Source organism: Oncorhynchus nerka, linkage group LG28 (genome assembly GCF_034236695.1).
Source record: "Oncorhynchus nerka isolate Pitt River linkage group LG28, Oner_Uvic_2.0, whole genome shotgun sequence".
NCBI classification, from domain to species: domain Eukaryota; kingdom Metazoa; phylum Chordata; class Actinopteri; order Salmoniformes; family Salmonidae; genus Oncorhynchus; species Oncorhynchus nerka.
The window spans coordinates 73,259,367-73,271,760 of NC_088423.1; the positions used below are offsets into that span (position 1 = coordinate 73,259,367).

Genomic DNA, 12,394 nt, shown 5'->3' on the forward strand with positions numbered 1-12,394 from the left:
ACAGGGGTATGCAGAGTGGATCTAGGGGCTCCATTGTGAACTAAAACAATGATAACTAACCTGAACAACAGTATACAAGGCATATTGACATTTGAGAGAGACATACAGCGAGGCATACAGTAATCACAGGTGTTGAATTGGGAAAGCTAGCTAAAAACAGTAGGCGAGGCTAATCAGCTAGCACAACAAACAGCAGGTAAAATGGCGTTGACTAGGCAACTGGGCCGACAGATAAAACAAACAAGCAGAATGGAGTACCGTGATTAATGGACAGTCCAGCGTGCGTCAGCTATGTAGCCAAGAGATCAGTGTCCAGGGGGCAGCGGTGGATGGGCAGGGAAGCTGGGCTGGCGAGTGTTATCCAGGTTTAAAAAAAACTAACAATGACTAAATAGCTTGTAGCTAGTTAGCTGGTTAGCGTCTGGAGGTTCTTGAGTGTGTCATAAAAATAAAATAAAAATTAAAAGTAATAGCGATTCCGTATCACATTGGGTGAGGCAGGTTTCCGGAAGGTATAAACAAATTAAAATCAAAAAGAGATAGAAAGTAAATGGGTTCAGAGAGTGTTTGGGACGCGGTGATTCAGACGGTTAGCAGGCCTGCGCTAACAAGCTAACAGTTCGTAGGCCCGGGCTAGACAAGCTAGCCGTTAGCAGGCCGAATTAGCAAGCAGGGAGATAGCGAGGGCTAGAGAGTTAACCTTTGGGGGACGTCGCGATGGGGTGAGTCTGTTTATTCCTCTTCATGCGGTGACATCGACAGACCGGTCGTGGGCCCGGGTAATTGTGGCCCAGGACTTATTAGCCAGCTCTACTCTGTTGTTTATGATTTTGTCGTCATGGAGGACTGATTGGGCTCATTGATTGGAGTTGAAACAAATGCTGCGTCATGGAATGGCATGCTTTGAGCACTACTGAAGAAGAAAAAAGACCCACTTGTATTCCATAGGCTTGCATCCGCACTGTGTAGCTGTTGCAAGAGCGCATTTTTCACTCTGTCCACTGGTTTCAAAACAATGATTGATAGGCAGCTTAAACTTCTTGAATTCAACCATTATTGGGTTCAAATACACCTTTAGATTTTAACAGCCATCCACAACAACCACAATCCATAAGGCACAAATAGCTAAATGATAGAGCTGCAGTGTGATTCACATCAATACGCTATGTAGATATCAATAATAAGGGATATCCGTATCGCCGTAGACTAGACCACTGCTGTCATCCTTACCTCCAAGTGTATATTCAAGTTGGATAATCTTTGGATGCCGACAGCAGTCACACCATTGGAATACATAGCTTGGACTGTAGCCAACAAAAGCCCATTCCTGCTCTTTTCCCGCGATTCATCAAACACATTTGGTGTGTCATCATAGTGGTCTCTGGCTTGTAGTCCGACTCGCTCAGGTGGAACGAACTTCAACTTGAAAGTTTTTTCAATGCTGATTTGAATGTCATATAGAAAACAGGTGTCAAGTTTTTCCCACAAATGTTCTTTCTGAATTTAAAAGTAATCATCTAGTTTTTCAAAAGTATCTAATCTGATTACAATATTTTTTGCTGGTAACAGATTACAGTTACAGTTTTTTTTGTAATCCGTGACTCCCCAACCCTGTCCGTATAAATATAGTTGAGAATTTGTATTGGACTTTGATTGTAGTCTATGGTTTGTAGAGTATTTGAAAAACATGGACTTGTCCTTCCACTTTGGAAGTGTGCTGTGTGAAGTAGTGGGGCTTGTCCTTCCACTTTGGAAGTGTGCTGTGTGAAGTAGTGGGGCTTGTCCTTCCACTTTGGAAGTGTGCTGTGTGAAGTAGTGGGGCTTGAAGTCCTTCCACTTTGGAAGTGTGCTGTGTGAAGTAGTGGGGCTTGTCCTTCCACTTTGGAAGTGTGCTGTGTGAAGTAGTGGGGCTTGTCCTTCCACTTTGGAAGTGTGCTGTGTGAAGAAGTGGGGCTTGTCCTTCCACTTTGGAAGTGTGCTGTGTGAAGTAGTGCGGCTTGTCTGGCAGCAGCAGGATGTGATGTCCTGTGCTCCGCCAGTGAAGGACCAATAGTAGTCATGGCTCCTTTGTCTGACAGAGGGTGTGTAACGTAGCCCAGCATGTCTGTCTATTCCCTTCCACTCCATGAGACTCTCCTTCTAAAAAGTATAGTACAGTTGGCTCCACGACGTCTGTATGTATGTATTTACCCCCCCCAATCGCTAACTCTGCTCAGTGGCTGATAACTTTAGCTATTGGCGAGCTCCTGTTCCCCTAGCAACAAAGAAGTGAATAGAGAAGACAGAGGGGCGAATACTTCTATTCTTAGAAACCAATTGAGGGGGGGGGGGGCGCGCTATGTTTGACGGCAATGTTTGGCTATGTTTGACGGGGGCTGCTGACCACACCGCTAGCAGAGGCCAGTCCAGGGGAAAGGGTTAACGACAGGCGATTTCAGTTTATCTCAGTCTGCCGGCGCTGCGCACAACCCCCCCCAGACCCAACTATGGCTGTCTGGCTCTGTGCACTCATGCCGTTAAGACACACTTGTCAGCATCTCTGTGTTTGAATGTTTGTCCCCTCCCTGCTATGGCACCCAGAGCTTCTCTTTATGGTCATGTGTTGTGTGTTTAACTCTTTTCCATAATGTTGGTGTCAGAGATGCTGCTCTGGACATTTGGGCAGTTTTGGCTGTCCACTGCAGTCTGTACCACAATGTAAAGCACTGGTCTGGTGGTCTGATGTTCCCTAGCCTTGGTGTCCTATAGGAGACACCATTTAAACAAAAGCTTGTTTACGAGAGCTTAACTGGCCGCTCCGCTCTGCTAGCCCCCGGATTAGGTATTCCTCGGATTATTGCTACCTCCGATGACTTCCTCTATGGGGGGTTGGTTGGGTCATTGAAATGCCATGTCTGTATCCCTTCTGCTTTTAGATGTTGTCGTGATCCATCAATCGGTATTGAAATAGTGCATTGCACTCACAGCTTCATATTAAATAAACATTAATTTAAGTGTTTGCCTCTAAATAGTTTTTGTAAAAAATATTACAATTAGGTGCTAGAAAAAACAATCGTACTACATGTTGGTTACTGTTTTAAAACAGTGAATATTGTGTAGTAGTCAGAGGCACCATGGCCCCTTCAGATCATCAAGAATCCAGAACGTGATGTGGGAGCCTGCTCCTCCCCCCTGCAGGGCCCTCGCGCTCAGTGTTGGAGAGTTGTGCCTGGAGCCAAAGTCTCTCGTCTGCCGCCTTCTACTCCAGCAGAATTTAAATCACCCCTGCCCCACCCTATCATCTTCCCTATTCCCTTTGAAACAGCGTGTTGGAGAGGGCTGTTTCTGTTTGTAGCTCTGGGCCCAGCCATTCTCCAAACACTGAACTGGGTTGGGTTCAACTGGCACCCACCATCCATTGTAGTACTGGGGTAGAGAGAGGGTGAGAGATAGAGATTGTGCTTTGTTTATTTTTTGCGTCTGTCTATTAGCCAATGTGTTTCACAGCTGAGCTTAGCAATGTGTATTTATTATGGATCCAAAGCTTTTTACTATTGTTCTTTGTCATTTATCTTTGTTTCATAGTGTAGTTTCTTCTTTTTATTCAGTTTAGTCACATATCTCAATTTGCAATACGTTTGCCAATCGGTTGTGCAGCCAGACTTATTTGCCATACCTTTTGCCTCCTCCCTCTCAACCATACAATTTTTCACTTCCCCATCAATCCACTGGGATTTAACTGTGTGTGTGTGTGTGCCAGCACGTTTCAAAGCTTGTGTCTATGTGTGATTGAGAGGGAGGTTAAAGCGAGAAACCGACAGTGAATAAGAGTGCAAGCGTGATCCAGTGCTTGCTTGCTTTGTTTACTGTTGTAAGTTGTACTTATCTGTGGCATATGTGGCCACTTGCTGTTGTATTTCTGTTAGTGCTCTGCCCAGGCGGGGAGTGGAGGTGGTCACTGAGCAGTGGAGATCAGATCATGGAGTAATACAGCCCCAAAGCCCCTCTGTCACGACATCTGTGAGACCCAGTGCTGCACGTGCCCCACCCCAAAATTGTTGGCATGCCTTCCAAAGTCTCTCAGTGAAATTGCTTCCTAATACGTAAACCATCATCCCAGTTAATGTTTGTTGATGTTTTGTAAAACATGTCATAGACTTGGGTAGCTGGGCTACAGCCCTAAGGCATCTATCTTGTATGTGTGACACCCTAATAATCTGCATTCACATGGAAAAGTCTGCCTCCAGCGTTATTTGACTAACCGCAAATAACTGTCTAAAAAGAAATAGAAAGTAATGAACTTTAAAATGCATTTTGTTCCACCCCCAAAGACTGTCTGTTTGTTAGGTTAGCAGGTATCAGTGTTTTAAAGTTATTTCACTGTCCCATGGTAGCTGCAACAACCCCCTCTGGATATTGCAGGGATCCATCACCTCATATTTATCCTCATGTTCCTTCAAGGTCTTCTCATAGGGGATTTTCCCACATAGTCCTCTTTAAAAGAACAGATATCATATGTCTCATGTTGTCTTCTCACACTTCAAACCCCACAATCTCTTAGCCCATAGATCACATTTCAAACAAATAATCTGAACATAACTCCACACACATTTTGGTATTTCTGTGCATCCTTGACAAGGGCTAAAATCAATATCCCAAAACGATATCCAAAAACAACTCGTTTTTTCTGCGAACCTGCACATCTCTTCTCTTTTGTGGCGCTAATGTAAGGGTTTATGGCAGGGGAAACAGTGTTGCAGTAGTCTAGTGTGTGGTGTGGGAATTTTGGTGTTGACATTGCCCTAAAAAATGGAACCGGACTGTCGGATTTCTAGAGAACCGAACTCAGACCACCTTTCGAGATGGTCTCCGGTCGCTTCAGGGACTCTTTTGAGGGGCCTGAGTTCCTTTGAAGTGTTCACACTGCACCAGAATTAAGTGAACTGCACTGAATTTTTTTGTTGTTGCTAAAAGGGACCAAGTGTGAAAAAATCCTTAGGAGCTCTCAATACACACACACACACACACACACTAACCCTCTCCCCTCGATGGAAACATTTGTTTGATCTCATTAAGAGATTTCCTCATGGCTTTTGTCATTGCGGCAGGGATGAGGACCCCCTGTGTTGATCTTTAACACCCTGTGGTATTTGTTGCACACACACGTTTTTAGAAACATTCAGAATCCAAGAGGTTGAATGTTTTTTTTTGTAATTTTGTTTATCCTGACACTCGTCCACATTGATCTTAGCTTGAGCACTGCTTATCAGGATGCATCCAGGATCCTTCTGAACGAGACCTCAACAAGATCAGTGGTTCTCTCTGCCGCAACTTCCACCCCTTCTCTTCCCGGATCTTTTAATCTCTCCTTTACATTCCTAATCTCATTTGCAGGATCATCCATGTTTTTGTTTTCCTGTGGGGGGTTTGTTCCTGAACACTGTTGTCTTTTAGGGTGTTTTTACACATTTTGAGCAGTAGTGAACTAAAACTCCTAAAACAAATACGTGCCCATGCACAAAATGTGTTTCTTGGACAGAAAAATGTGGTGTTCTATGCGTTCCCAGGTGCGGATAGTGTTCAAACTAGTCCAACCAAACTAAAGGGGATTGTTTGAAATTGTTGTTTTAGGTTTCACTGGAACTGAATAGTCTTTGTCGTAGATTTCATAACTTTTGAATTAAAAATGTTACGCTGATGGTGCCTCAAGCCCTACATAGTACAACTAAACACTGTGTTACTACAGCAGAAGCAATGAGAGCACCTGACTTCACTCAGTGGAGAATAGACTAAGAAGGGATCATTTAAACCGGAAACGTTTCTGTATTATTCATGCTCTTCAAACTGGAGTGGAAGGCAACCTGTCAGCCTTTGGAATGTATCTTGGTGGATTATTGTAGTAGTGAGAATGAAAAGAATAATTTCCTTAATCATGAACTGGACTGCCAGTCTGAGAGAGACATCAGTAGAGCATGTTAAATCAGTGGAGTGATAAAGACTACCATGAACACAACTACTACCGATATTTACCATTTTTGCTGCCTTTTAAGCATTCAGTTAACACACACACGGACGCAGATGTTTAAGGCACTGCATCTCTGTGCAAAAGGCGTGACTACAGTCCCTGGTTTGAATCCAGGCTGTAGTACATACGGCTGTGATTGGGAGTCCCATAGGGCGGTGCACAATTGGCCCAGCGTCGTCCGGGCCGTCATTGTAAATAATAATTTGTTCTTAACTGGCTTGTAGTGCAACATCTGAAAAATAGCGCACTTGGTAGTGTACCGGTGCTCGACCAGTTGGCAAAAGCCAACATCACCCACGACAGAGAATGGTTGATTGTCAAGGACAATAATTTCCATTATCTTGGCTTTAATGGGTTTTGCCTTTGAGTTGTCTCGCTGAAATGTTCTTACTCTTTCAAATGACTGCTTGACTTGTTGACTGCTCGATCCACACAGCAGACATTGTGGGCTAGGTTAGGAATGCTGTGTGGCACGTGTAGCGCCAAATTTAACGTGAAGCGTCATTACATCATGTACCTACGTTATATAGGTATGCACGGTAGCTTTGACATCGTTTTTTAACACCGGCTTTAAACTAGACATCTGGCCGATACCGATGTTGGCATTTTTAGCTATTATTGGCCGATTCCAATATGTTCACCGATATATCGTGCATCCCTACTGTTTGTTATTAAATCCCTCTTCTTCCCTGTGCTCCGCTTTTACAGCAAGATGTGGAGACGTTTACAGACATCGAGAAACTCTACCTCTACCTTAAGTTGCCTTCTGGTCCCAGCAACAGTGAAAAAAGGTAATTGATCATTCTGTCATTTGATTGAACATAGTTTGTTTTGTGTCATGTCTAGATGCAGTTCCATGCCATTTGCACATGACTTAGCCTGTTGTTCATCTACCCCATTAGCCTAGTAGCATAATATAGATGTTCTGCACCCTATCCTATCCCCACATGCTACAATGGTTGTCAACATTAGCTTGGACTGTGGTTAAGTCAAACTCTGCTCATTATGCCATACTCTCTCCCTTAGAGAGCAAATAGGCTTTGGCTGTTTTTAAAAAATGAAAAAATAAATAATTGCATTGTTTGATTTGATATTGGACTACCAGTTAAGGGGGGGTGTGTGTGTTCAAACATTCTCTCTTCAATAGCAAATAAGCTTTGGTGCTTTTGTTTTTTATTGTTGCGTTAGTTGATTTGATAATGATTTCCCACATATGACTATCACCTGTGTGTGTTCTGATAGAAAGTCCTTACTTAATAACTTATCAATAACATCTTTCCTCAACCCTTCATGTTTGACCTTTTTGCAAAATATGTGTAGATTTATGCCCTGTCTTCTCTCTAATGTATATTTGATCTGTAACACACACACGCACACATACACACTCTTAATTCCAAATGACCCAAGCCCCTACTCCCTAGGAATGTGTGCAGATCTGAGACGATTGGATATGTATTAGGCCTAAGGAATACTGTTAAGAGGAATTTCTCCACATTGTTTGAACTTATCCAATCCTCTCATCTACAGAAGTGTCCAGGGGCAGTGGCTTGAAGTTAGTTTAGCATCAGGTGACAAACACACGCTGCTCATTGATGTTGTCAATATCATACCTTGATTGAAAAGCAATGATCAATTCCTACTTGTTCTCCACATCTAATCCTCATCACCTCAACTCCCCAACACTCCACACGATGCCCATCAGGACTGAGAGAGGGTCTGCCAGTCCTGGAGAACTGTCATGGTACATAAAACCTCTCTCACTTACAACATAGAGACATGGGGGTGATGTGTGTTTGTTGCGTTTGAAAAATGGGGCGGGAAAGGTAGATCCGACTGTAAATTGTTTTTTTGTGATTGTATTGTAAATAACCTATTTTCTCCTGCTTTCTCTAGCAGTGATCAGAGCTCCATGTCATCAAGCCGCACTCAACAGATGCACGCGTTCAACTGGATTCGCAGTCACCTAGAGGAATACCCAGAAACCTCTCTGCCCAAACAGGAGGTCTATGATGAGTACAAGTGGGTATCTGACAGTGAGAAAGGGGAAATAGGGAAATGTGAAGCCAATGGGGCTTTGCCCAACTCGGGTCATTTTCAAAGCAATAGCACTGTTAAATACAAATAAAAAACTGTCACCCTGTTTTGATGTTCTGGAAAGGGACACCGGACCAATTTAAAAACATATTGATAGCACTGTGTACAGGTATTTTAGGGAATTTGGGATACCTGATAGGTTAAATTCCATACCAGGTGTAAATGGATGGATTTACTTTTGAATTTGATTTCCATGAGTACTTGACTTCTAAGAGGTTTCACAAGAACAAGGTACACATTTGTATGGCCGTTTTATTTTATGACATGAGATGCATGTTATGAAAGTACATAACATTTGGCATTTGGCTGTTACTAAATAAATAAGCCTTTAATACACACTGCCAGCTATGAAGGATCTACACACTGCCAGCTATGAAGGATCTACACACTGCCAGCTATGAAGGATCTACACACTGCCAGCTATGAAGGATCTACACACTGCCAGCTATGAAGGATCTACACACTGCCAGCTATGAAGGATCTACACACTGCCAGCTATGAAGGATCTACACACTGCCAGCTATGAAGGATCTACACACTGCCAGCTATGAAGGATCTACACACTGCCAGCTATGAAGGATCTACACACTGCCAGCTATGAAGGATCTACACACTGCCAGCTATGAAGGATCTACACACTGCCAGCTATGAAGGATCTACATACTGCCAGCTATGAAGGATCTACACACTGCCAGCTATGAAGGATCTACACACTGCCAGCTATGAAGGATCTACACACTGCCAGCTATGAAGGATCTACACACTGCCAGCTATGAAGGATCTACACACTGCCAGCTATGAAGGATCTACACACTGCCAGCTATGAAGGATCTACACACTGCCAGCTATGAAGGATCTACACACTGCCAGCTATGATGGATCTTCATACTGCCAGCTATGAAGGATCTACATACTGCCAGCTATGAAGGATCTACATACTGCCAGCTATGAAGGATCTACATACTGCCAGCTATGAAGGATCTACATACTGCCAGCTATGAAGGATCTACATACTGCCAGCTATGAAGGATCTACATACTGCCAGCTATGAAGGATCTACATACTGTCAGCTATGAAGGATCTACATACTGCCAGCCAAAGCACCAATATAAATAGATGCAGAAAGCATGGGAAAAGATGTGCACCATGTGTTGGTAACACTAGAACGGAAAGTCTGAAATGCTATGTGACTGTTACGTAACACGCAGTTTGACGTCCTCATTCATTGCAAATTAAAGTACTAATAATGTTTCTGATTTCTATGGGAACGTCTTCATCCAGATGTCACTGTTTTGATGTGACTGTCTTTTATTTGATATTTAACATAGTTTATTTGGTTTTACTGAGATTTCCAATACCTTGTTTATCTGAACCTTTACTTCCCCTGTCCAACAAATGTTTACTGTCTGTGTCTGTCTGCCTCTTGTTTGTTTGTTTCAGGAGCTATTGTGACAATCTCTGCTACCACCCACTGAGTGCGGCGGACTTTGGAAAGATCATGAAAAATGTATTTCCAAACATGAAGGCACGTCGACTTGGCATGAGAGGCAAATCAAAATATCCTTCACTGGAATGGTTTGTAGCGAACAATCTGGCCTCTCTGGACTCTGGTCGCAGAACATCTGTTGTCTCAGTTCATGGAGCCTCTAAATATAGAACTGAAATGAAATCAAATAAAGCAGCCTCTGCCTGGAGAGTAGTATAGTAGGACAGAGACACTTAGGGGAATCACTGTGTTTTTGACCTTCAGGAAACAATTTGTGAAATGTCTTTTCAATGTCTTTTCCATGAGATCACGACTCTAGACTTGGCAAAGCTACAGTCTCCAATGAGATTAGCGTCCGTTAAATTAGTAAAGTGTCAAGTGACTTCGTTCTTATTTTGTTGTGGAGTTCAAAAAAAGAATAGCATAAAATACTTGCGTATGAATGCAGTTTTTTTTTTCAATGCTGAGCCTTTCTGAAATAGACCTTGTTTTTATATGACGGTTGCAATAGCAACTGAAACTCAATATGAGCGCCCAAGTCAAATCATACCAAATCAGAACATCTTGAGCTGTGGCTTGCTTAGTAATCTATATCTCCCTTTTTAAATTAACTTTTTTCTGTTACCAAAGTTAATACACACTCTACAAAGGTACAAGTTAATTCAAGATCTTGGACCTATTTGTCTGTATTTTATCATTTGTTTTGTGTGAGAGAAAGTGAGTCATTCATAACTATGCTATACCTCTGAGTAGTTCTTTGCCTGGTTGTGTGGGACACCTCCTAAGTGTATGGAAGTGTTCAGCAGGGAGCACCTGCTGTCACACTCTCACACACCAGCATCTGATAAAACTGTTACAGACCAATATCCATTCTGCCCTGCCTATCTAAGGTCTTCGAAAGCCAAGTCAACAAACAGGTCATTGACCATCTCGAATCCCACCGTACCTTCTCCGCTATGCAATCTGGTTTCCGAGCCGGTCACGGGTGCACCTCAGCCACACTCAAGGTACTAAACGACATCATAACCGCCATCGATAAAAGACAGTACTGTGCAGCCGTCTTCATCGACCTTGCCAAGGCTTTCGACTCTGTCAATCACCATATTCTTATCGGCAGACTCAGTAGCCTCAGCTTTTCGGATGACTGCCTTGCCTGGTTCACCAATTACTTTGCAGACAGAGTTCAGTGTGTCAAATCGGAGGGCATGTTGTCCGGTCCTCTGGCAGTCTCTATGGGGGTGCCACAGGGTTCAATTCTCGGGCCGACTCTTTTCTCTGTGTATATCAATGATGTTGCTCTTGCTGCGGGCGATTCCCTGATCCACCTCTACGCAGACGACACCATTCTATACACTTTTGCCCCGTCACTGGACACTGTGCTATCTAACCTCCAATCGAGCTTCAATGCCATACAACACTCCTTCCGTGGCCTCCAACTGCTCTTAAACGCTAGTAAAACCAAATGCATGCTTTTCAACCGATCGCTGCCTGCACCCGCTTGCCCGACTAGCATCACCACACTGGATGGTTCCGACCTTGAATATGTGGACACCTATAAGTACCTAGGTGTCTGGCTAGACTGCAAACTCTCCTTCCAGACCCATATCAAACATCTCCAATCGAAAATCAAATCAAGAGTCGGCTTTCTATTCCGCAACAAAGCCTCCTTCACTCACGCTGCCAAGCTTACCCTAGTAAAACTGACTATCCTACCGATCCTCGACTTCGGCGATGTCATCTACAAAATGGCTTCCAACACTCTTCTCAGCAAACTGGATGCAGTTTATCACAGTGCCATCCGTTTTGTCACTAAAGCACCTTATACTACCCACCACTGCGACTTGTATGCTCTAGTCGGCTGGCCCTCGCTACATATTCGTCGCCAGACCCACTGGCTCCAGGTCATCTACAAGGCCATGCTAGGCAAAGCTCCGCCTTATCTCAGCTCACTGGTCACGATGGCAACACCCATCCGTAGCACGCGCTCCAGCAGGTGTATCTCATTGAGCATCCCCAAAGCCAACACCTCATTCGGCCGCCTTTCGTTCCAGTACTCTGCTGCCTGTGACTGGAACGAATTGCAAAAATCGCTGAAGTTGGAGACTTTTATCTCCCTCACCAACTTCAAACATCAGCTATCTGAGCAGCTAACCGATCGCTGCAGCTGTACATAATCTATTGGTAAATAGCCCACCCATTTTCACCTACCTCATCCCCACAGTTTTTATTTATTTACTTTTCTGCTCTTTTGCACACAAATATCTCTACCTGTACATGATCATCTGATCATTTATCACTCCAGTGTTAATCTGCAATATTGTAATTATTCGCCTACCTCCTCATGCCTTTTGCACACATTGTATATAGACCCCCCCTTTTTTTTCTCTACTGTGTTATTGACTTGTTAATTGTTTACTCCATGTGTAACTCTGTGTTGTCTGATCACTCTGCTATGCTTTATCTTGGCCAGGTCGCAGTTGCAAATGAGAACCTGTTCTCAACTAGCCTACCTGGTTAAATAAAGGTGAAATAAAAATAAATAAAAAAAGTCTAGCTCTCACCACAAATCCACAGCGCCTTATTTTGGCAGTGGAGTTGGTCACATCTCCAAAGGTTGGAGGGGGAAGAGAAGGTTCAGTGGGAGTGTGAGAGGCCTGAGGGGCTGAGGGATTAGTAGTGGAGTGACTAGTGACTGATGCTGACTGGGAGATAGGTTGCAGTTGTAAATGAGAACTTTTTCTTAACTGGGCCTACCTGCTTAAATAAAGATGGGGAAAAAAAATAATAATAGCCGTCTCAGCTTCGGGTGA

At 43.5% G+C, this 12,394-nt stretch overlaps 1 protein-coding gene across 3 annotated transcripts in view; it reads left to right on the forward strand.

Moving 5' to 3' along the window:
- rfx7a (regulatory factor X7a) overlaps positions 1 to 12,394 on the forward strand; it is a 44,226-nt gene that overhangs the window by 19,062 nt on the left and 12,770 nt on the right. For 2 of the 3 annotated variants that reach the window (XM_029641567.2, XM_029641569.2), the window contains exons 3-6: positions 6,713 to 6,795; positions 7,707 to 7,745; positions 7,898 to 8,023; positions 9,539 to 9,655. In XM_029641567.2, coding sequence (XP_029497427.1) covers positions 6,713 to 6,795; positions 7,707 to 7,745; positions 7,898 to 8,023; positions 9,539 to 9,655 — 365 coding nt within the window. The remainder of the gene's footprint in view (positions 1 to 6,712; positions 6,796 to 7,706; positions 7,746 to 7,897; positions 8,024 to 9,538; positions 9,656 to 12,394) is intronic. The other variant, XM_029641568.2, reaches the window with a different exon arrangement.